This window comes from Schistocerca gregaria, chromosome 9 (assembly GCF_023897955.1).
Source record: "Schistocerca gregaria isolate iqSchGreg1 chromosome 9, iqSchGreg1.2, whole genome shotgun sequence".
Taxonomy (NCBI): domain Eukaryota; kingdom Metazoa; phylum Arthropoda; class Insecta; order Orthoptera; family Acrididae; genus Schistocerca; species Schistocerca gregaria.
The window spans coordinates 131,299,786-131,326,454 of record NC_064928.1 but is presented as its reverse complement, the minus strand read 5'-3'; the positions used below and the strand labels follow the sequence as shown (position 1 = coordinate 131,326,454).

At 40.0% G+C, this 26,669-nt stretch overlaps 1 protein-coding gene across 2 annotated transcripts in view; it reads right to left on the bottom strand.

Moving 5' to 3' along the window:
* Positions 1-623: 623 nt before the first annotated feature.
* Positions 624-26,669, bottom strand: part of LOC126291899 (thioredoxin, mitochondrial) — a 31,645-nt gene continuing 5,599 nt past the window's right edge. Inside the window, exons 2-4 of one of the 2 annotated variants that reach the window (XR_007551910.1) lie at positions 14,545-14,727; positions 6,377-6,607; positions 624-712 (exon numbers count right to left, since the gene is read on the bottom strand). Coding sequence is in view for 1 of the 2 variants with exons in the window: in XM_049985627.1 (XP_049841584.1) it covers positions 6,455-6,607; positions 14,545-14,727 (336 nt within the window). In the remaining variant the exon portion in view is untranslated. Of the gene's footprint in view, positions 713-755; positions 6,608-14,544; positions 14,728-26,669 lie in introns of those variants that run through there. The other variant, XM_049985627.1, reaches the window with a different exon arrangement.

Below are 26,669 nucleotides of genomic sequence, written 5' to 3'. Positions count from 1 at the left end.
CCTGCTTGCATATTTAGCCCCAGCTACACATCTAATGATAAAAATGGGAATATAAATTCTTGATAATATTTTAAAGGCAAAGTTAGAGTACTGGTATTGGTTGGCAAACACTGACCTAACCTAGTATAGATATTAATTTAAAATGTAGACTCTCAATTTGATCTGTGAAGACAATTTACTTAAAAAGATACAAGAAAAAGTTAATTTTAGAGTTGCCAGAAAGTACCACATTAAAAAATAACAACAAACCAGCGCAGTGTTCTACAGAGAGAAATTTGTTTTACTGCTACAGGATCTTATGAGCAGGAAAATATTAATGTTGGTTAAGACTTTGAGTGAAAACTAAACCTCTGTGCAGTTTCTCCTGAGTTCTGAATCCAGAAACCATATTAAACCAGCAGACGCATTTAATTTAAGTTCTTGTTGTTCACAGCTGAACATCAAGCGAGGATATACTGTGACATTAGTTCAGTTCTCCTTAATTATGAACTGTTATCCATCTGGCGAGCACTCTGTTAGCCTCTTTATTACAGAAATGTCTCATTTTTATTTTCATCATTAAGTATGATAAAATGTATGTCCTGCAATTAGAAGGAGAGACTTTTAATGCAAAGTATTTATTTTTCATAATACACAGCTTTATTATACCAGATCTGTAATATTATGAGTGATTATTGTTGCTACTTCATCATCAGTTACACAGGTCTAGATCCTGAAAGTAAAAAGAAAATATATAAAAATATGTAATGTCTCAATACAAATCTATTTCAGTTTTATTAAAGGAAGTCAAAAACTTCAAAATTGGCAATAAATAATGCACTGGAGATGAAAGGATTTTAAAGCATTGAACACACTCAGGTATAAAGAAATTAAATTTGTGAAATCATGTACTTTGATTAGAAGTTACACAATAAATTATCAGAAGACATAAGGCTCTTGTGTTGCATTTCTTATTCTCTCAATGAGCTAAATGTATAGTCAACAAAGAAACTTCATTATTGTCATATTGCTCCAACATTAGTGTAGAATGGTACATTACTTACAATTTCAAAGAAATATGTGGCATACTGCTTGATGCACCACATAATTATTGTTGTGGTTCTTTAAATGATGCTTCCTACTGGCTTGAAGTTTTTGAAGCTGTTTTTTTATGATTGTAGGGTGAACAAAGCAATGGTTGAGTACATAAATTCTTGCAATCTTTATGGGACAATTCACATCTTAACAATGCAAGCACTGGAAACTGCAATACAGCAAGTAGTACAGGAACTCCTTGTGACTGTAGCTGCTGTCAATAGTAGTTGCATGTGACTTGGGACAAGCAGTAAAACTGCAGAAGTGCAGGTACAAATGTGGCATACTAGATGTCTGTTATTTGAGATGTAATGCTGCTGAATGGCAGTGCAGGATCTGGTATATGAAGTGGCAATACTGTAAACAAACTCGTGTGGTATGGGTAAGGTAGATCAATATCAACTACTGTCTGGATGACTTTGGAAGTGGGCGACAAAGATTGAGCAAGTTCACTTAGAGGGATTTTGGGGCTGAATCTCCAACTGATGGCGAGGTCATTAGAGAGGCAGTTAACATCTGAGCCATGTCGGTACAGCATCCTTTGCTGGGAGCTTTCTGCCACAATGTTGAGACTTTGTTATAATGCCTGTAGATTCTTAGATTTCTACCAAACTTGGATATGGTACATATACAATAGAATTTTCCAGTGCATTTGTTGTGTGTGTGTGTGTGTGTGTGTGTGTGTGTGTGTGTGTGTGTGTAACAGAGCAAAAGGTGTGTTTGAAACATAGTGGCATTTTCCTTATATTTAAATGTTAGCTACTCAGAACAAAGATGAATGAAGCCATTTGTTGAATGAAACTTCCTGGCAGATTAAAACTGTGCCAGAGTGAGACTCGAACTCGGGACCTTTGCCTTTCACGGGCAAGTGCTCTACCATCCCCCTGGCTGTGGCTAAGCCATGTCTCCGCAATATCCTTTCTTCCAGGAGTGCTAATTCTGCAAGGTATGCAGACGAGCTTCTCTGAAGTTTGGAAGGTAGGAGATGAGGTACTGTCGGAATTAAAGCTGTGAGGACAGGTCATGGTAGAGCATTTGCCTTTACAGTTGCAGGAGCAGTATCTACACCAATGAAATGCTGCAACATGTGGGCCAAAAATTACAATCTTCCCAACAATTAGTGCACTGCCTGATGAATTTTTTCCATGTTGGACTGACCGATATTCACACAATGGTCACAGAAAACCTCGTATATTACAAACTATGTGCAAGGTGACTACCACAATTGTTTACTGACTAGCACAAAGATTAAAGAATTTCAACTGGGTGAGCATTTCTGGTGCACTATCAACAAGATGGAGATTGCTTGTATTTCCACATTATCACGGATGATGAGAGACAGATATGCAGAATCAGTTTGGAGATAAAGGGAACTGTACGATGCTGTTAACAGGTTCAAATCCCAAGTGGAGAATTTATGTCCAGAAGGGTTGGAGAGGGTGCTGCTACATTAAGAAATGTGCTGAGAAGTGAGCGGTAATTACGTGCAATAGGGAAGTAAACTTGTAAGAAGGTAAAACGGCCAATAAAAGTTTTCTAATGAATATGTATATTTTTACAGCACAGCCATTACTTATCGAATAGGCCTCGTATTTCCTATGTTGACAATTCAATTTTCTTGCACCAAACTAAAGGCCAATATTGTTATCTTTGGTCAAATGCTGTGAGTGATGGCCTTATTGCCTAGATTCCACCCAGCACCATGAGAAGCATTAAGAGGATGTACATTACACACAAGTGTTGCACAGGTGTCAATAAATGGAGTATACTTAAAAGACCAATGCCAGCAATCAAACCCACACAAATTGCAAACAATATCTCACAGTCTGCATGTGCAATGCTGACAGCAAACAAGATTATGACTGCTGTCCTTCACACCTCATGTGTTTTTAATATAAGCTGGAGAACAGATTTGCCAACTCGACTGAATGATGGAATATATATCTTCTAAGAAACATTTTTTCCCCATCAGAATGGCAAAAGATACACGATTGCTCACAGGCTATGGAATGCAGCAGCATACACAGTAAAATGAAGTTTACTCTCACATAACATTTTGTCTCCATCTGCTGATACTGCAGTGGCTTGTAATGAGTCAGGCTTTGTTCACTTGTGTAGAATACACCATTCACTGAATAATCTGATGAACTACAGTCCAAGAAAGTGATCAGCTTTCACGGACCGCTATGAATACATTTTGTACTAGAACAACGCCCTGCTAAATTAAGTCACACATATTTTAGCATCTTCTACCATGCTCACCATATGCACCTGAACCTAACCCATGTATCCCAAATACAACAGCAACAGAACTAAAACAGTGTCAATGTGCTTTATGTGTATCAACAAAAGAGATTCATACATTACAGGGCTGTTGCAGTAACCAGAAATATGGTGAATGGAGACATATAATTATTGTGCATTCATTATAGACTACTAATAAATATTTTAATATTTTTCATGTTTTTTTTCTTTTTTTTTTTTTTTTAATGTTGCAGATATTATGCTAGCACATCACACACTGAAAATACAAATATGTTTGTCTTGAAATCACAAGAACTTATGTATATAATGCAGTACAATCTATTTCTATCACACATTCTGCAAATAAATAATTTTGTTCTAGTTTAAGTAGCTATTACAAAGACACATTACCATATTTTTGTTTACATAGTGGTACAATCAGTACAGATGTTCAGAAACTACACATTTACTAAAAAACACAATAATTACATTGTTCTAGCACTGAAACATATTTTGATACCTCTGTTTGAAATAGTATACTTGCATTATTACATCACAATGTTCATTTAGCACCTTCTGATAACCAAGATTTTTAGTTTTATGTAATTTCAAATAATGGTTGTTATATATGAACACAATGCTAATCACATTACAATACTGTAATGAATAAGAAAGGCGTTACTCACTAAATTACATTGTAGCAGTCTGGCAAAAACTGAGATTTGAGTTGCTGTCAAAGATGTATCTGTTTAGAACACGGGAACATCAAGTGTGGGAAGCAGAGAGCATCATGTACTTCCTCTATAACTGTCATAGTTATCAAAATGCTGATGAAAATGGTTATAATCATTTTAAGAAATTATCATACTTTTAAGAAAAACCACTGAACTTTGTAAACAGGCCAATTATGCAATTTGAACTTGTCGTAACACTACAATGAGTTTGTTCATAGCTTCAAGCTGCCCAAAGATAACAAATATTTTACAGGAACATCAATAAAGTTTTATGTGTCTGGAAGATTTCTCACTAACAATGCTGTTACTACTGGAATGGAAATTATGTTATCCAGCCCAGCACTCAATTGTGTAATTTTAATGTTACCAGTAGGATGTCTCCTGCAAATATTACGGGACTTATCAATAATAGAAGAAGAGGAATAGAAATGAGGCTCAACTAACAACCACTTGTGTGGAGCCATTAACCTGTGTGAAATAGGTTGGCTAGTTACATGTTAACCAAAGTATTCCTATAGAAAGGCTTACTTCAATTGAAGTTCTGTGGATTTCTTCATAAAAAAAAACACTATTCTTGTAGAAGTTTAATAAAATAATCTGTAATATTTGTATGAACTACATCCTCTACAATTGTCTGAAAAAGTTACGATGCCATTTCAAAGTTGCTGGGAGCACATCATTGAACCACAAACTGCTCCCATCGTCTTCTCTATTTTTTTCTATCTAGCACTATTATTACTCAACACAACTCTCTCTTCTTTCTGTTGAATTTCTGCATTGTGCAGAAAAATGTGTACGTGTCTTTAAATAATATGGCTGGAGGTACATCAGTCTTTTGTGTTTAACCTGCTCTGTGTTGAAAAGCAACACAGCAGTCTTGAAATAACAGTTGTAGCTGCACTGAGAAGCAACTGTAAATAGCTGCACTGCTGTTATTCATAAAGATCAATACAATTTACGTAGTGACAATGGAAATTCCCCAGCAATGATACTTGCAGTATGGCAGGTACAACATTTTTGGGGTCAAAAGACTAGTATCGAATAACAATATATACATAACGATCTGGCATGGGTTGGAAAAAAACCCAGAGAAAGCAGAAATTACAAAAAGAGATATCTGAGCTCACTTTGGAAGGTGAAAATGACACACAAAAGATGATTAATTTATAAGCAGTGTGGATGTTGCTACTTCTCACACAGGCGTGATAAGAGAGAGAGAGAGAGAGAGAGAGAGAGAGAGAGAGAGAGAGAGAGAGAGAGAGAGAGAGAAGGGGGGAGGGGAGAACACTTAAGTACATGGGGAAAGAGATTTCAAGTGAGGAAGTGAGAAGCTCACTCACAGAAAACACAAGAGCAAATTTCTGAGGTGTACAACGTTTCTATGATCCTATGCAGTCACTGTAGCTCCAAGCATATGCACAACATAATACCTTTGGCACTCGTCACAGCATAAGCAGTCTCGTATTTCAACATATTCCACTCACTCAAGATCAGTCCTACACATTACCAGTGCCATTGTCCTTTCTATAGAGTGCACAACGTTTTCACAACACAAGTTCTAATATAAATCTTTGAGTGAAAATAAGAACAATGACATACCACCACTATATGCAATCTGGGTACTTATAATGCAATACATGACTTTCTGTGGATAGAGAAACTGGTTGTTTTTTATAGCCCAAAGTAAGGCAACAAAACAGGTGAGCAATGTTTATTGTCTTTCTCTTGTGCCTTTACTGACCATACGAAATGTGTCTATTGTATAACAGTCTTTTCTTCTTTTCCACTGCCGTTCCACAACTCTATAAGAAGCATTAGTTTCAAAAGTTCAAAGATTTATACTTTTCCTTCTGTTTGTAAGCACTCTTCTCAAGATGCTGCATCATACATCTGCTTGCTCTGTGTTGTGAAACAACAAATGCAGACGTTTCTCAGATAATTACTACTTGGGGTCAGTGTTACTTATACCCGTGCACATCTCTGTAAATCTATTGTAAGCAGGACCTCACAAAATTAGTATCTACTGGTATTACTGTGACTATGGCTACAACTACTAGTTTTAGAAAACACACACAATATTAGAGAGGAGTAAATTGTTTATAATCAGTTCCCTGTATCTTGAAGTACACAGTGACTAATCATTATTCATTATTTAATAAATAGGACTTGTCAAACATTCTACACACAAGAAAAAGACACTGCACCATAAAGTGAAACTATATGCTAACAAATATGCCCACACGAGCATTTTCTGGTATGCAAACAATTATGGCATTAAATATGCCTCCATTGTCAAATACACTACAGATCTGAGTAATGCTTACAAGAAGCCATATTCTATGATTCCAACAAGCATGACGTCCAAACTTCAAAGTAACCTCGGCACTGCGTATCACAGGTGATCACTGCTTGCTGTCACTACCGTCAGATTCAGGCTTGGCTCCTCGGGATAATTCAGCAATCAACTTGTCTATCATCTCACCGTCTACTAGTCCGATAAATTTGTCCACCACTATTCCATTTCTGATGGCAATTACTGCTGGTACAGCCTTCACCTGGAATGACCAAGTTTACCATGATTACAACCACCACAAAAATTGACCCATCAAACTGGTAAATTACACATTAACTGGTGAAAATGAGAAGACAGACAAAAGAATGATGCACATCAAATGCAGTGCAAATGTCCTACACTGGGAAAGCGAGGGGAAATGTGTCTCCTGTCCTCCTTGAAAGGCAAACTGTTAGCACTATGTATAAGACCAAAGAGCACCCAATAGAGTTGCAATACACACAGAGTGAGCATTCGGATGCACAGAACAAATTTTTTTCGCGAATATACACTCTCTAAAAAATTTGCATTCAATTTCTAGTATTTACTTCTATTAAGCCCTTGAGTAGATCACCCAAAGGCATTTTGCCTGTTTTCAATGTCACAACTCATATACAACTTTTATTGCTACAGGGTAACGAAGGATTGCAAATGCAATTTTTAGGTTTGTACTGCACTTGATCACACTGCCAAGTCTTTGTTTTAATAAATTATGCTGGAACAAAACTGCAGAATAGCTTCCCCGCCAAAACCGAAGTGAGCCAGGAACATACACAATCTTCAGCTATGACATGCATCAACTTAACAATTTACTGCACTGTGAAATATTTTTGTGTTTGCTACATTTAATTTTCCTTCCTTTTTTTTGGAACCAAATTATGAACTATAACATTCCCCATGACACAGTTACTAGTACTGTGCTTTTGTATTATAACTAACAAGGAATTTGCCTACATGTCATCCAAATTATATATGCAGGACTCAGTCAGGAATGAAAGTTACAGGAGTAGGAGCTCCAAATGGCAAAGTATATAGAAAAAAATCACATGCTGGGTGAAGCATGAGCCTTTTATGTTCGTGTAATTTTCAGGCAGCTGTCAGCGCAGTGGAAATGTTATGGAATGGAAATTCAAGGGGCATTGGGACTGAGTTGTTATGTGGAAACTTTTTTCACTTTCAATTTTTGCATTACTTACACTGCAAATGAACTAAAATAAGTACTTTTCAACGATTTCATTACAGGCTATGAAAAGGAAAGGTAAAGGAAAATGTGAAACTGCAAATAAATTTCTCAGAATTGTAATGCGTACATGGAAAATTCGTACTTAAAATTAGATACTTTTTTATTTTACAGGCAATGATTCACATACGTTTGAGTGATATTCATCACAAAAACAGGAGAAGTAATTTTATCAGCATCTTACACTCGTTACTAAAATTGCCTTTCCACAACAACAAGGTTGTTTGAAAGTTTTTATAGAAAAAACAAACTGGTTTGCATTTGTAAAAGGTTCTCTCTCATCACACAGTTTGGCAGCAAACCACACACAATACATCATTTCAGCAAATACAGGTGAGGATAGCTGTTGGTGTACAATGGAATGTAATTTGGTGCAATCGTGTCCGAGGTCAAAGAAAACTAATGGAATACAAAGTCCTGTACACTTTAATAACAATCTCTTTGTGAAATGTTATTTGCAGAGTCCTCATGGATGCTGTAACTATACCCCAGGACACGTTACGAAGGATGATAGTACTGGTGATTTGGAGGAAAAAAAAAAAGAGACATCATATTCTTAACAGTTTCCAAGGAAACTAATGGAAACAATGGGGACAGGACAAATGCAAATGATAGAAAATGAAACATTGGGACCTAATGTTTAGTTTAATTGTGTGCATTTCCCCCACAACAGATGTTTAAAAAGTCCACCATAAAGTGCAATCAATGCATTTTCCAGCTCTAGTACACAGCTACTGCGTTGCTGATCTGAGTTCATTCATATAGTCCTTTACTTGAGCACACGCATGTAAAATACAAGGGAGAAGTTCCTCCTGTGTGTCCACTCTGCGATTATAGACTTCGCTCTTAAGCCAACCTCACAAAGGGTAATACCCAGGATACTTGACAGTGATGTACTGCATCACTGGCTGTACAGAATGTGCAGGACACGTGTCATGCTAAAAGTGCGTATGACATTGTGTGTCCTCAAGTTTCTGGTAACATATTTTGAAGGAAATGGAGATACTGTACTTCATTAAGACAGTTGTCCAAACCAACTGGAATGACGAGTTGATCATCACTAATACTGCACCACACATTCACTGAGAAATGTCACTGAAGATTTGTTTCCACAGTAGCATACGTATTTTTATCTGACGATGCGAGAGTTGCATGCATTATTGATGCCATTGCAGATAAATGCTGACTTGTCAGTGAACAGAATATGTGGAATACAGCGTTCATTGGCAATGATCTGTTGACAGAATTCCTTTCGTTTGGCTTTATCTCTTACGTGCAGATGTTGCACATTCTGCTGACGATACGGATGTGGACCGTAATCGTGTGCTGTATGCATTACTCGAGTTTGTAGGATACAGAGCTGTACAGCAGTTCTTCTAAAGGTGGTAGTTGCGCTGTGTTATACCATTTCAAGAACGTTCTCAACTTCACTAATATCGTGTCAGATGGAATGTTCTGATACACCACGTACACTGGGAAGCATACTAGAATGTTCATGAATTCTGTCAAACACCCTGCCAGATTTCCTGCTATTTGGAATCGATTGTTAGGAAATCATTGTTTGTATTCTTGAACAGCAGCCTTTGAATTCCCACTGCAACGACCACAGACAAAGATCAACGTCACCATACTCTGCATATGTGGAGACCTGCGGCATTTCACTAAACTGGTCCGTACTGTTTCGACTGTATGTATAATAACACTGCAGAACATTGGTGCAATGACTGCAGTACCGAGATGTGAAGTAAACAACATGTACACTTGCAGTACTCATCAACGCATCAAGCACAGATAAAGTGCACATTGAAATGGTCAGTTAAGACAACACTATGTAGCCTAATGTCAGTTATATTAGCATGTGAATGCTGGTGAAGGGCTTGTAACTGACACCCATGAAAACAGCTGTATTCGAATACAGTTAAGAAAAGTGCATATTTTAATTTGAAGTTTTTTTGTTCAGGATCACCCTTCAAAGCACATACTCTATAATTCCTCCGGACTCGCCCTGTATATTATCTGAAAGTGAAAACTGTTCAAAACGTGTGTACATTTAATACACTGACTGGTAATACAGTCTCTCACTACTGAATTGGTCTAGTCGTTCACTCATAAAAATATGGCCATACACTCACTTAACTACAAAATCCAAAAGGATACAAAAATTAAATTCTATAAAATTATACTGATACTATTAACACTGTATGGGAGGGCTAGTTGGATAAATAAAAAGAAATATGTCACAAAAATACAAGCAGCTGAGATAAGAATCTTTAGAGGAGGAAAAAAAGCACAAGAAGAAATTTAATAAAGAATGAAGATGTTTCAAATGTGTTGAACGGACACATTATTAATGAGGAAATGTAACTGAATACAGAGAGAGATGGAACAGGATGCCAATAGAAAAAAGGCTGAAACACTACACAAGAAAATCCTGAATGGCAATGAGAAACGAAGGGCACACACAGGTCGAACGAGGAAACAATGAACATAAATTTCATAAAGACTCAACAGGCAAATTTCAAATGACTGTGTACAATAACAATGACAAAGTATGAAAGTAATTTCAATATGCATCCACAGCATTACTCATTATGTTTAATCGTGTCATGATAACTGTGAAGGATGTAAAGAAGATTATTTCTTATGGGCTTATTCTCCTGCAATTTCTGTAGACAGCTGATGAAAATTAAGTCAACATTCACCTCTCAAAACCCACGCTCTTTCACATCAAATTCCCAGTCAAACACACGGACATAAGTTGGCAAAACAACAAAACTTAATGGAATTTTGGCAGTTCAGAACGAGTTAAGTTTTGCGAAAGTGATTTTTTTCCACACCTCATAGTATCCAAATTGGTACCCATAAAATGTCAAAGGTGTTTTCCTAACATCAAATCTGCTTACTCATGATCACAAATGGCAGTGGAGAAAGGTTACCTTCAAAATCAAAGTTAATCAAAAAGAAGCTCCAAACCTAATAGTTAACAAGACAGGCTCAATAATTTCAGTTTGATCAGTGCTGAGAGATACTTTACAAGAAGTGTAGGTGAAAATAAATTAAACAATAAAATTATTTAAAACTTTCATTTTAAGGCAGGTTATTTCAGAAAGTAGGCTATTGTGTTTGAACTGAATACGGTAAAATTTGTTTTGCTGATGCATATTGTTCCTTATCTTGTTTTAGCCTAAGAAAATGTTTGCTTATAACTACAATACTTTACTATTAAAATTAAAATGCAGATATACATTTTTTATTCTTTTTAAAAATATAGTTGTTCACAGCAATGTTAATAAATTGTGTTGAATGCTCTAATGATTTCAATTTTTTAATGTCATGAACTCATTAAACCAAACATCATTAGACAATTGACCCTTTCAGACCTTCTGGCTGCAATTCTGTACATTAACTTTTACTGTGTCTTAACTCTAACAGAAGTATTTTCCCAATGGAAACATGAGTTATACATTTGAAAATGTTCAACATTTTCATCATGTGGAAGTGCTGCCAACTGTTGGGCATCACTATGAAAATATCAGCTAGTCAATGTAGCACAGCACAGCAACTTGTGACCACCAGAATACACGTATATAGTTGGTTCACTATAGTCCACTGCATAATTGAATATTGTTATTGTTATTTTGCTTAATAATTGTCGAATGATCATTTTACTATTTATTACAATAGAAAATATTTCATAACTAGTTACTTTACTTTGGTCCATAAAATGAAATCAAATGTGCACAAAGCATATTTGAAAATGAGTACATATATTTTTGTATAAATCTTGCATCTAAAATCATTAAAAAAATCACCTACGAGCACTATCACACAAATAAAAAATTTTCTTCATCCAGAAAAAATTCAGGCCTGAAAGGGTTAAACGATAAACCTCATATGCAGCATTACTGGATTTTAATTCAAAACTTGCTCTAAAATGCTACTTTGTGTGTTTGTTGTCACGTTTTCCCCAGTAGGGCACACATCATCGATTCAGATCAAGAATCTACAAATCCTAAAAATGGTCCTCCATAACTGCAACAATCATTCACCATTCACTGTCACTAATAAAAAAATGTTTAAAAACAGAGAAAAGACAAACTTTAGTATCATTATTTATGTTAATATTACACTTGTAATATTAATGTTTCAATCTCAAAAAGGGCACTACAGAGTGGCTCTCTCCAATTTTCTTTGTGCTTAATAGGATTTGAAGATCAGAATATCCACATCAGTTTCCTACAGCAGCATAACTCTATTTTCAAGAAAACTCAAAAAAATTGCCTCTGAAGATTTAAAAGATTTCTGATTACTGTTACATATAAAACATTTGTACATTATCAACACATTTGTTAGTATATTTTGACTAAAGTTCAGTCTTGATCACACCATTTATGTCTCAATGACATAGGTAACCGGTTTCTGTTATTTTTACAAAACCGTCATCAGACCCATGGTTTCCTTAGGATGGTAGGTGGAGCTCTCCTCAGCTGCTATGAAGTCAACTGATGACTTCGTAGCAGCTGAGGAGAGCTCCACCTACCATCCTAAGGAAACCATGGGTCTGATGATGGTTTTGTAAAAATAACAGAAACCGGTTACCTATGTCATTGAGACATAAATGGTGTGATCAAGACTGAACTTTAGTCAAAATATAATAATCTATTGATCACTGTATTCCAAAAATGTTTACCAAAATTGTACATTTGTTAGTATCTTAGCAGATAGTGTGATCAATAATCATGTAAAAGACAGATTGCTACTCACAATAAAGATAACATGTAGAGTTGTGGGCAGTCACAACAAACAGACTGTTACACACTGAGCTTTTGGCTAAAGCCTTCTTCAGAAAAGAAAGGAGAACAACACACACACAAACACACACACACACACACACACACACACACACACACACACACACACACACAAATAAATAAATAAATAAAAATAAAAAGCAAGCTCGCACACCTCACGCAAACATGACCACTATTCCCAGCTGCTCCGACTACACAAACTGGTGCGTTTTGAAAGCAGCAATCCAAAGTGAGGCCAGGAAGGGTGAGTGATGAAGTAGCAGTGTATGGATGGAGGGAGTAAAGAGTGGTGTCTGGCCGAGCATGCATGAAATATTCTCTACTATGCCATGCACAGCGTCAGGATGCTGTGGGGGGAGGAGCGAATGAAGAGTTGGAAAGGAGATGTGCAGAGAGGAGAAAAGACTGGTGGGTACACTGGAAGAGAGCAGTGTACAACAAGAGTGAGGGGACATGGATTGGGAGAGGGTGATAGGATACTGGGGGCAGAACTGCTGGTGGGAGGAGAGTGTGGGACATTAGGTTGTCATAGGCTGAGACCAGGATCATTTCTGGAGCAGAGAATGTGTCATAAGGATAACTACCATTTACACAGTTCAGAAAAGATGGTGGTGGAGGGAAGGATCCAGATGGCTCAGGTAGTGAAGCAGCCATTGAAATCAAGTGTGTTATATTCAGCTGCTTGTTGTGCCACAGGATGGTCTACTTTGCTCTTGGCCAGTTTGGTAGCGGCCATTCATCATGGTGGACAGCTGGTTGATAATAACACCAACATGAAAAGCTGTGCAGTGACCAAAGCTGACCTGATAAATGACATGGGTGCTTTCCAGGTGGCCCAGCCTCTGATGGTGTAGTACAAACCTGTGATAGGACTGGAATAGGAAGCGCTAAGTAGGTGGATTGGGCAGGTTTTGTGCGTTGGTCTTCCAAAGGGATATGATCCTTCTGGCAAGGGGGTGGGATTTAGAGTGGCATAAGGATGGCCTAAGAGGATATGGAGATTGGGTGGGTGTTGGGACACCACTCCAGGAGAGGTTGGAAACATCCCGGGTAGGATATGCCTCATTTCAGGGCATGATGATAGGTAATCAAAGCCCTGGCAAAGGGTGTGGTTCAGTTCTTCCAGTCTGGGATGGTACTTGGTGATGAAGGGTACACTCCTTAATAGCTTATTCGCGGGGGTTGTGAGAGGATTGCAATGTTTGGGGGATATGGTAGAGGAGATCTGTCTGTGGAGTAGGTCTGGACGAGTGCAGCTCTGTGAAAGCCCTTCTGAGTTCTTGTCACTACCATCACTAGCTGTATGGGAGGGGCTTCTTGGTGTGGAGGTGATGGCAGCTATCAAAATATTGGTAGGTTGAATGTGGCCAGATGAGTGGATGGGGCCACCAAAGAGGAGGTGGTCAATGTCTGGGATCACTGGGTTCAGAAGGACTAGGTGTTTCAGGCTGCTCCGCTGCTGTCACCCCTCCACTGAATTCAAATGGAACAATATGTTGAAAATGTTTCGATGTTTCCATTGGCACTCCCTATCTCCAAATGACAAAATGACAATACCTAAAACTAAAATAGCAACAGTGACCTACAAATTAAAAATGACAATCGATAAATAAACCCACAGCAACTGGAATACCGACATCGAAAACAAAAATTCTATGTACTACAATTTTCTCAGATAGTACTTCATTACAGTTACAGTCATCTGTAAAAAGTTTGAGGTTGCTATTAATATTGTCTGTTAGCTCATTAATATACAATTTAAACAGTAAAAGGTCAACACACTTTCCTGAAGCACACCAGAAATTAATTATATATATGTTGACTCCCATATGAGATGAAATGCTAAGTCCCCCCACCAAGAAACCCTCAATCCAGTCACAAATTTTGTTTGATACTGCATATGACTACACTTACATTACTGAGCATGTTGTGGTACTGAGGTTAATACCTTATGGCTAACATATACAGCTTTATGAAATTATTGAATGATTTGTAATCACTCATTCAATAATTTGTAATAACTCTGTATTTCACTATAATGGATGAATCAAGAAGTTGTGGGAATAGTGATATGTGACTCCACAAAATCTCACCGGACGAGGTGCTTACCTCAAAAGTGTGCACAAGATCTACATTGTTTTCGACATCAACAACTGCAAGTACTATGTCCTCGAGGGGTTCAACCAGTTCCTTGAGGCGTGGTGAGAGTATCTTGCACGGCTCACACCATTCTGCGTGAAAGTTTACGATGACTGGCAGGTCACTGTGCATCACTTTGTTGAGGAATTCTTCCTGAAATAACCAAACGAAAACAGTGGAATGAAGCTAAAGCATTTCACTTTTGTTACAATCTGTTCATGAATGAACAAGTGTACATTTAAACTTATTCAAAATTGGTAGTTGGCTGGGGAAATGTCTCCATCAAACCATACAAACAATAAGTGAAAAATTTATTCGGGCTACTTCCCGATCCATTCTCTCAAGGAGCACACAAAGGATGATCGGTCATCGGCCTCTGAACGTACTGTAATTAGTCTAGTCCTGTCTTGTCTTTTTGATCCCAATGGGTCATAGTACTGGGTGGTTATAATTAAACGAATGGTGTTCTGAGTGCTGTATTGGAGGGTGAAGACATCACAGAATACTGGAACATCACAGGTGTGTTCATTAGTCAGTTTGCTTGCACAGTATGCCGAAAAAGTTATTGGTTCCACTTTCTACCATCGTGAAATATGGCACTGTAAACAGTCAGAATGTTAAATGCTTCCAGGTTTGATGTCAGTACACTTTCTGTCTCTCGGCATGTGTTGATGTCTTTTCTGAACTGACTGTTGATGTAGAGGGTTAAGTAGTTTGACATTTTCCATACAAAACACGATGGCTATTGAGAAGCAAAACAGTGCACTGCCGGTCAAGTTGTTTTATCAGAATGACAGCGATAGCAGCTATGTATTGCAGGAATAGCGCTGACGTAAACAGCTGTGAAGAGGCCCCGTGTCAATAAATGGGCTACACAATATTATTAGGAGATCTGGAGCAACAGGTGAATTATTTGGTGCAGCAGGGAGAGGAAGCCAGCCCATTTCCGTGGCACTTTCTGATGAAGTTGCTGAAGCTATGGCCAACTACGGAGCACATACTTCAGATTTTGCAGCCAGTGCTCCAGCTGTGTCACGGGAATTGTCTCTCCAGTGGTCAACAAATCAAAAAGTTTTGTGGTGCTCTCTACAAGATACAGAATGTACACCAAATGAAGCCCTAAGACAGGCTACAATGCCGTGAATTTGCCCGCATGCACGGAAATGGGTGATGTGTGACCAGAGCACATTCTTTGGATGGGCAAGGCACATTTTACTCTGTCTGGTGTTGTGAATGCACAAAACTCATACATAAGGGATTATACTCCACCACTTGTGCAGGAGCATCCACTGCACTCAGCTTATGTGACTGTGCGGTGTGGTTTCACAAGCTCCTTTACTCTCGATCCATTTTTATTAGAAGAGTTTTCTTGGGGCTATTAGGTGAACACTGACACCTACACATTATGAGAACCTCATTGTGCAACATGTCATTCCAGCTTTGCTACATGTCATTTTAGCTTTGCAAGAATACAACTGTGTTACACCACTATTTTTGGATGGGGCAGCACCATGTCTCACTTGCCAGGTGAACTATTCGCTTTACAAAACCTTCAGTAACGAATCAATCATATCTTGGCAATTTCAAACTGTGTGGCCTCCAGATCCCCTGATCCAAATCCACTTGACTTCCAGTTGGGGGATATCTGAAAGATCGTGTCTATCATGGACGTAACCGGACTCGTCCCAATCTGAAGGACAGCACACAAAGACATATTGCTCTGAATACACTGGATATGTTTTGAGCAGTTACTGCACATGCTGCATTACGGACGGAGTGGGTTGCTGAGTTGGGAGACCATACTGAACACATGTTCTAATTTGTGGCCATATCCTAATAAACATGCCAGAACCATCATTATCAACTGTTTGATCATTTCCCCTCTTTTTCTACAACCACACAACATTCTGACTGCTTACATTTTCGCCTGGTGGCAGAAAATGGAACTATCATTTTCTTCAGCATACTTCACAATCACATCTATTAATGAACATGCCTACCACATTTCAGCATCCTGCAATGTATACAGCCTGCACTGCAGCACTTGGAACACTGTCTGCACATGCCTAGATTCCTCTGTTAAAGGTGGTTCTTCAAACTTTGTCTAAGTAGATTTTCACTGGCTAGTTTGGGCCTCTCGGACAGTTCTGGTTATTCTACATCTCTGTTGGTCTCTACCACAGGGAAAAAAAATTGTGATTGATTGTGCTGTACCATTCGATACCCTTTGTTAGTCCTATTTGGTACGCATTGTTCCACGATATATTTTATATTGTTTTGTAAACAGTGTCCTTGCATGCTACCAATGAACCAACACCTGCCATTGGCTTCACCTACAACAAGGTTATGTGATCACCCCATTTTAGATCCCTACAGTTCCAATTGTGACTCATTGATATTGTAGTCATAAGATACTACATTTCTTTGTTTTGTGAAGTGTGAAATTCTACATTTGTGAACATTTAAAGCAAGTTACCAATCTGTGCACCACTTTTATATATTGTCAAGGTCTGAAGGAATATTTGTGCATCATTTTTACATAGTGCTCTAATAACTGCATCCTCTGCAAAAAGCCTGAGGCCACTTTTAAAAATGCCTACAAGGTCATTAATATGGTGTAAAGTGAACAGCTAGGGTCAGCAACACACTTCCCTGGAGCACACCTGAAGTCACTTCTAATTTTGCTCACAACTCTCCATGTTGTATCCTCCCCATCAAGAAATCCTCTATCCAGTCACAAATTTTGCTCGATATCACATATGATCGTAATTTTGATAATAAACATAGCTACTGTACAGGCAAAGTCAAATACTTTTCAAAAATCAAATAATACTGCACCACCTGACTGTTTTGAACTGTGGATTTCAGGATTTTATGTGAGAAAACCGACAAAAAATCATGACACAAAATTGAAGCTTACTTTATTTCTCTACATTTTACCTCTGTTATTTAAGCATTTACAATATTTTTCCATATGCTTTCCAATTCTCATGTCATAAGCAACTGCTGCCAGTTCATCATATCACTAGATTACTGCATTCTTCAGTTCAGTATCACTTCCAAAATGTTTTCCAGCAATGAACTCTTTGGGCTTCACAAAAAAGATGAAAACTGCCATAAGCTAGGGTTGAGTTTTCACTTTTCTGGGGGGTTATTATGAATGATGCCACTTGAGAGACTGCTCACAGATCTCTGACATGGTGTGAGGCGCGCACTTCTCATCAGTAACAGTTTGATCAAGAAAACAAAATCTACATGTATATGCATGGTACATCACCAAAAAATTTTGTGTTGGAGCAATTCTCTAGGTTTTGTTGGTTACCCAGTCACTGGGGAACTCACTCTATTCAAATTTTGCTATAACTATGATGTTCAGACACATTTCCAAGAAGCAAAGAATGAGGAATATTTGAGAACCATTTAGGGTTACATGTTTGCCTTGCAAGGTGTTGTCCTTTATTTAGTTTTTCAAATCACCTGTAATGAGTGATAGGTGGTGGTGGTGGTTAGTGTTTAACGTCCCGTCGACAACGAGGTCATTAGAGCCGGAGTGCAAGCTCGGGTTAGGGAAGGATTGGGAAGGAAATCGGCCGTGCCCTTTCAAAGGAACCATCCCGGCATTTGCCTGAAACGATTTAGGGAAATCACGGAAAACCTAAATCAGGATGGCCGGAGACGGGATTGAACCATCGTCCTCCCGAATGCGAGTCCAGTGTGCTAACCACTGCGCCACCTCGCTCGGTGAGTGATAGGTGCCCAGGTCAAGTGTTGTTCATTCATTTCTAACATTTTGTATAACTTTTGCACATTTCTGTTACTTATTGCTCCTGTCACTAAACTTCCTTTAACTGTCGTTAATTTTCAGGAGGTTTCAACTTCCGATCATTAATAAACTAATAAAAAACCTGTGATCTCATAGCTGCCAGTGCTTTGTATCATACAGTTCTTTTTAAACAATGACAGAATGCACAATAACCACATTCTTACTCAGTAGCTTATCAACCATTTCAATCTTGTCGCTTGCTCGACATCTCAACTATATAGTTCGTAGTTACTTTTGCTCCTTCCATTATTCAAATTAGAATTACTATAAATGAAGCACCTCTACAGAGCTTTGTACAAAAGAAAACAGCTGCTAATATAAAAAATATGAATCTTGGGGCTAGAAAAAGATTAATTAAAGATGTGTTTGAAGAACAGCTCAGTAAGGATGTGAAAAGCAGGCAATGGCAAAGACAGAATGAAACAATTAGAAGCTTTTGAAACGTGATGTTACAGCAGAGTGACTGCTGAAGATCAGACAGACTGATCGAGTAAACTATGATCACTGGGATTAGTCAGTGAGAAGAATCTTCTAACATATAAAAATGAAAATTTGCTTGTTCATTTTTCCTCTATGGGTGCCTACGCCATTCTTTCAATTACGATGAAACTTAGGGGAGTTGCTGCGCTCATGCGTGAGAAGGTTCCTGTTCGGATAAGAACCCCCTACCACCCATAAAGGTGGGGTTGGAAAAGGGGTGATCTAGAAGCTTAACTGAGAAATGTGTGGTAAATTATCAGTCAAATTTGGTATATACATAACTTATTACTGGAACAAAGATACTGTGGCAGTAATATACCCCAACCACCCCAAATGGTTCAAAGACAGTAACATATCAGAAAGTCACTGTAACATCTGAAGGAATTTCTACCAAAATTGGCATAAACATTTACATAAATGCTCCACAAACCACCATATGGTGCATGGCGGAAGGGAACTTTTCCACTACAAGCCATTCACTTCCCCATTCCACTTGCAAATGTAACATGGGGACAAACAGCTGTTTATATACCTCCATAAGATCCTTAAATTCTCTTATCTTCTCTCACCTTTGTGGTCCTTACACAAAAGTGTGTTGGTGGCAGTACAATCTTGCTGCCGTCAGCTGCAAATGCTAGGTCTATAAATTTTCTCAATAGTGTTTTCCAAAAAGACCCTTGTCTGCCCTTCAGGTTTTTCCATTTGTGATCACAAAGCATCTCTCTAACTCCCACATGTTGACTGAATCAACTGGTACAAATCTATAGCTGGATCAGAATAACAAAGTAATTGATGTCTAGCTGTTTAAAAGGCTGCTACCAGAGCAATAACCAATCCGAGGATACTCTTGGTCGCATCTAATTTACCATTCCCACTGTCAAATCACTCCTCTACTGCAGGTAGCAGTTACCAGTCAATTGCAGACAACACTTATGACCAGTGCATAGTTGCAAACCACTTTCATTTTGTGCTCTCTTTCTCTGTGCAGCACGTTTATTTTGTGGTGAACCTTGATATGGAAGTGCGCAGAAAAGTGTCATTGTTAAACGGAAAGTTCAGTGACCTGCTCAACTCGTGTTTTGTGTCACCAGACACTCGAATTTGTGTGGCATGCAAATATTTCAAGAAGGAAAGACAAAATGGAGCAAAGCTACTGTTTCTAATGATGGTAGAAAGAAAAGCAGACTTTTTGAAGATACATAAACACACTGTCATGAAAGTTTGTATGGAAAAGTACTGTTTGGAACTAGAAGGAACTGGTTCACTCAAGTTACAGACACCTACACTTTGTGAGGCGGAATTACTCAGTGGCAACATGAATTCTTTGTCAACAGTTGACAGAGCTCTCTGTTTCAGGTACAAAAAATAGTGGAGACAAAATTATAATGGAGAGAAGTGGTGCCATGCAGTGGCACTGTTGATTTCCAAAAGACTTTGTTAAGATACTATTCGAAGACGTTGTGTGGCTCGCTGTTCCATAAGAAACCTCATCTCATTACTCAGGGAAAACCCTCTGCACAAGTATGACATACTATGAGCACATGACAGTGAATGGTAAGTACTTGAACATTTTATTATTATCTTAATATTGTTACTTATTGTATTCACACGCAGGATTCAGATCCATCTGCGTACAAATTTCACACTGAATACACCAACTAAATATAAATCATTCTGGAATAAAATTTTCGCTCTGCGGCGGAGTGAGTGCTGATATGAAACTTCCTGGAATGTTAAAAATGTGTGCAACTCTGAGACTCGAACTCAGGACCTTCGTCATTTACAGTCAAGTGCTCTACAACTAAGCTACCCAAGTGTGGCCAATGACATGTCCTCACAGCTTTACTTCTGCAGCTACCTCATCTCCTACCTTTCAAATTTCACAGAATCTCTCCTGTGTAACTTGCAAGACAAATACTCCTGGAAGAAAGGATGTTGGGGAGACATGATTTAGCCATAGGCTGGGTTAAGTTTCCAGAAAGAAATTTCCACTCTGGAAATCACATACATTGATCTATGTTTATGTTGTAGTAAAGAGATGGTGAGAAACACACATATCTATAACATGGATGTGTGCCACCTGAACTGTGTTACTGGTTTTATCTTGAGGATCAATGATATCATCTGTAAAAGCAAAAACATTTGCATCCATTTACATATGAAAGACTCACAAACGTAACAGTGCATGAATAATTACCTTGATTTGTGTCTGTCAGCTACAAACACCAGACCCATTGTATGTCATAACAGCCATGTAATACAACATTTAGAATACCAGTCAACTTATTTCAAAGTCATGCTACTGAATGGTAGGTCCTTACGACTTCAAAAATTTCATTTTTCCTATGACAGAAAGTACCAGATTCTCTTTCTAAGTATGCATTTATGACACTTACTGTTCATCGATTTCGGGGAAGGAGACCAAACGACGAGGTCATCAGACCCATTGAGTTAGGGAAGGATGAGGAATGAAGTCAGGCATGCAAAGGAAGTCAAGCATGCACTTTCAAGGGAACCATTCCAGCATTTGCCTGAAACAATTTACGGACATCACAGAAAATCTAAATCAGGATGGCTGGATGCAGGTCTGAACCGTCGTCCTCCTGAATGTGAGTCCATTGTGCTAACCACTGCGCCACATAGCTCATTCTAAATATGCATTATCACATCCTGTAATTGTGCAATGTGGAGAGGTCTATTACTTGTTTTAACACTAGGTGGAAGCATATATACAGATGTGAAGATCATTTCATTTCATCTCATTGCATCACACGAAACAAGGCTTTCTGAAAAACTTTAAGTTGAGCCAACTTTGATGTACAGGTGCCAGAGCTTAACTATAAAATTCAAGCTGTGAATAAGCATGTAGAAGAACTGTGGCTCAACATTTAAAAAATTTAGTTTACCAAGTTATGAATAATTATGTACCCCTAGAAAAGTTAATAGTGGAGAGGACTCTCTTTGGTATACAGGCATGGTAAAGAAATTTCTAAAGGAATAGCAATTAATGAAGAATAATTGTAAACAAAGCATACAGGTAGAGAGTGTGTGAATGAAAAGTGTTTGACTGTCTGTTGTGACAGTGCCACGGCATTTAACAGTGCCGCCACGACAATACGCGCAAACAGAGATAGAGACACTGCGCAACTCGGCTGAGCGCGGGAGCGCCACCTACCTACGAACGGCGCCGGCCGCACGTCACAGCACAGCAGTCGAATAAGAGATACTGAGTTGTTGTTATGTAACCAGCTATTGTTTCTAAGTGAGTGTGTTTGAATTTCCACGCAATTATTGGTGATTGAAGGTTAAAACACTTTTAGCGATGAGGTCGGATATTTTCACTGCGCTGTGGATGTGTGTGTTCGTGACGGGACAGACATGGAAAAGCTTATGCAAACACTCATTGAACGACAAACACAGCTGACGGCTGCTATTCAGGCGTTGTCGACGTCGCTTACTCATTGTCTGTCTTCCTCTTCTCCACCTCCATTCCCTCCTTACGATGGGGCCACTGAAGACTGGGAGGATTATGAGAAGCGTTTGAGGCAACACTACTTGGCTTTCAGCATTGTTGACGCTCCTATGTGTAAGTCATTATTTCTATCCCCACAGATCTATCAGCTGCTATCTCAGTTAGCCCCTCTGCGGGAACCTGCCTCTCTGTCCTTCCAAGTAATGTGTGACTTATTGTCTAACTATTACCGAAAAAACACCCACGCCGTTGCCGCCCACGTGGCGTTCTACCAGTGTCGTAAACAGCACCATCAATCTTACCGGGCTTGGGCGGCGGAACTACACGGTCTGAGTAGGAAATGTCAGTTTGTCACGGACACTCATCATGAGTCTTATGCTGATTCAATGGTTAGGGATGCTATTCTACGGCTTGCTCCTGATAAACAAGTTTGGCAACGTGCCCTACAACTGCCAAACCCGTCGTTGTCGGAAGTTCTCAGCATCGCTCAATCCTTTGAAGTGCCTCACGCTGCAGGTGCGCAAATAGATGCGTGGTGTAATGTAGGCGCTGTACAGTCAACTTTCGACACGGACATTTGCCTGTTTCACAGGAGAACGAAGATGTGGCGTCGGTTCACTCGCGTAAACAACTTCGCATTGGGCCGCAACGCTTGCAGCGAAAACAGCAACCACAGAAGTAGGTTCGTTCCGCACTTCCTTCTTGTCCACGTTGTTTCGTACAGCATGACAGGGTCGCGTGTCCAAAACGTTGGGCCACGTGTAATTCATATAGGTAAAAAGGCCACATTGCTTCTGTGTGTCAGTCCCCTAAAGTTCCTGTCGATGAGGATGAGGCATCGGACATGGATGTTAAACTGTATGCTTTCTCCAACAAATAAGTTGTTTGTTACTGTTCGTGCTCTGGATAAAGACATTTGCATGCAATTGGACACTGGCTCTGCAGTAACTCTCATTAATTCTCGCACGTATTTGGAGTTGGGCTCCCCTCCCTTGTCTGCAGTTACGCGAAATCTGAGAACTTATAATAAACAGAAAATTCCTATCATTGGCCAGTTTGATGCTTCCACTGCCTACAAGACTGTTGTTAGGCCCCTCGCGTTTTATGTGGTGGATCATGCGGGCACTGAAAACCTGTTCGGTTATGATGCTTTCCAGTTGTTTGGGTTCTCCATTGATGATGATGTGCACCTCATATCTGAGGATATTCCGTATCAACAGCTGGATGGATTGTGTTCTGAATTTTCATCCGTGTTCTCTGCTGGTCTGGGTTGTGCCAAGGCTTTTGAAGCCCACATTACTCTTAAATCTACAGCTCGCCCTAAGTTTTTCCGGGCACGTCCTATTCCGGTGGCGTTGCATGCACCTGTCAAGGCTGAGATAGACAGGTTAACAGCTTCAGGGATTCTCCTTCCTGTTACCTCCAGTGAATGGGCATCGCCCATCGTGGTGGTTTCTAAACCAAACGGGAGTCTGCGATTGTGTGGTGATTTTAAAGCCACTGTCAACGCTCGGAGCCTCATTGACACTTATCCTCTTCCCCGTCCTGAGGAGTTATTTACCAAGCTCGCTGGGGGGCCAGTTCTTTTCCAAACTTGACTTATCGGAGGCGTACCACCAGTTGCCGATTGGATTCTTCTTGCAAGGAATTTCTCGTCATCAACACTCCTTGTGGGGTGTATCAGCACCAGCGGTTACCATTTGGCGTCGCTAGTGCGCCGGCCATTTTTCAGCGGTTTTTGGAACAGCTCATGGCTTCCATTCCCGGCTGCATAAACTATCTGGATGACATTGTTGTCATGGGAGCCTCCACTGAGGAGCACCTTCGCAATTTGCGTTCACTGTTTTGGGTTTTGCATTCAGCTGGGTCGAGGTACAATCTGGACAAGTCACAGTTCTTCCAACCCTCCATTGTGTTTCTTGGTTTCCACTTGTCCCGTGAGGGTATACGTCCTCTACGTCAGCACGTTGTGGCCATTAACGCTCTACCACGTTCGTCTACGGTCAGATAACTTCAGGTGTTTCTAGGCAAGATTGCTTAGTATCACAAATTCATTCCATCCGCGGCGGCGGTAGCTCATCCTCTGCATCAGCTGTTACGCAAAACGTCCCTTTCTGTTGCTCCAACGAGTGTGAGCAGGCTTTTGTCCACCTGAAGGCTCATTTGCAGTCGGCGCCTTATCTTGCCACATTCCGTCAGGGTCAGCACTTGGTTCTGGCGACTGACGCGTCACAGTATGGCCTAGGGGCTGTTCTCGCCCATCGGTATGAGGATGGGTCGGAATGACCCATCGCCTATGCTTCCAAGACCCTCAACGATGCGCAACGGCGTTACTCTCAAATTGAAAAGGAGGTGCTCGCTATCATTTATGCTCTAAAAAAGTTCAGCGTTTTTTGTATGGTTCTAAGTTTCACCTCATCACTGACCACAAGCCGCTGGCCTCTCTGTTCAGCCCATCGTCGTCGCTTCCAGATAAGGCAGCTCACCGTCCGCAACGTTGGGCCTTATACTTGTCTCATTTTCACTATGAGATTCACTATCTCCCCACGGCCCAGCATGCCAACACTGACGCATTGTCACGATTGCCGATGGGCCCCGACCCGGTTTTCGTTCGTGATGAACTACTCTGTTTACACATTGATGAGGAAGAACGTCGTGCGGACGAGGGTTTTCCACTTACAGGTTCGCAGGTCGCGTCGGCTACTGCGCGGGACCTGGTTCTGTGTCAGGTGATCGGTTTTGTTCAATGGGGTTGGCCAGACAGGACCAAGGGCCAGGCATCGGATCCCCTTCGCAACTACCATGCCTTGCGCCTTCGTCTGTCTGTTCGTGCCACCGCACCTTCCTTCGCCTCCACCAGCCTAAGAAGCCAGTCCTGTCCCTGCTGCTGAACTACCGTACGTGTTGTGCAGCCGATGTCGCTACCGCTTCCGAATATGCCGGAACCGGCCCCAGTTGCGACGCCGCCTTCTCCGGGACCCATCTCGCTGGAGCACAACCCCAGGTCCACGACACCTATGCTTGCTGTTCCGGAGTTTTCACCCATCATCTTGTCCAGGAGGCACGTTCCACGCACAAGCTTCCGTCCTGGACATTTTCAACCATACTCTCGTGTCTCTCCGCGGGATCTTCTCAGGGCCTCACAAGAGACCATGGATGTCTCCGCACTGCCCATGTGTCCAAGGAAGTGAGTGTTTTTTTTTTTTCAGGGGGGAAAAGTGTTGTGACAGTGCCACGACATTGAACAGTGCCGCCACGACAGTACGCACAAACGGCGATAGAGGCGCTCCGCAACTCGGCTGAGCGCGGGAGCACCACCTAGCTACAAACGGCGCCGGCCGCATGTCACGGCACGGTAGTCGAATAATACATACTGAGTTGTTATCATGTAACCAGCTATTGTTTCTAAGTGAGTGTGTTTGAATATCCACACAATTATTGGTGATTAAAGGTTATAACACTGTCAAAGAGGGTAGCACGTGAAGATTTCGACAACTACAATAGTATAAGCTCCCCTCAAAATATCCAGAGAAACTCTCATCTCCTATAAAAACTGTCACTTGTACCATAATCAGTGTCCATGAACTAATTTATGACACAGGAACTGAAACTGGGGCTAGAAAAGCAAAAACAGAAATGCTGAACTCCATTTTCAAGTGTTCATTTACAAAGGAAGCTGTGGAGGTTGTTCTCCAGTTTACTTCTCACACCTCTAAAAAGGTGAATGATAGAGATATTAGGGTCGACAACGTTGAGAAACTGCTAAAATTAAATAACTGCCCAGGGCCCAATGAAATCCCTGTTTTATTCTATACAGAATTTGCACTGAGTCTGCCCCTCTTTTAACTGTAATTCGCCACAGATCCCTTGCAGGCAGGGAGAAGAAAAAGGTCACACTTGTTTAGAAAATGCAAAGCAGAAATGATCCCCAAACTAAAGAGGTATCTGGAACATAATGGCCTCCTCCTGCATGCCAACCAGTGTAGATTCAGTCATGTGACTCCTAACTTGAGCTTCCCTCCGATGTAGAGTTTAATTTCTAAAATGTTTGGTGCTGGAACACACCTCTTCCACCAAACAACCCTCTCCCCCACACCCCATCCTGCTCCCCCGGCCACAAAAACCACAAGTTTCAATTTTTAAAAACCTATGATAGAAGTTACAATGAGAAATCTTTTTTTTATACAAAATATTCAGTTTTAAAACATAATTTCTTATAACAAAACAATAAAACCAAGAGATTTAATCTAAACACCCAGATGCTTCATATTGGTCACCCACTGCCATGTTCACTGGTGCCGCAACAGCGACAAGAAACAG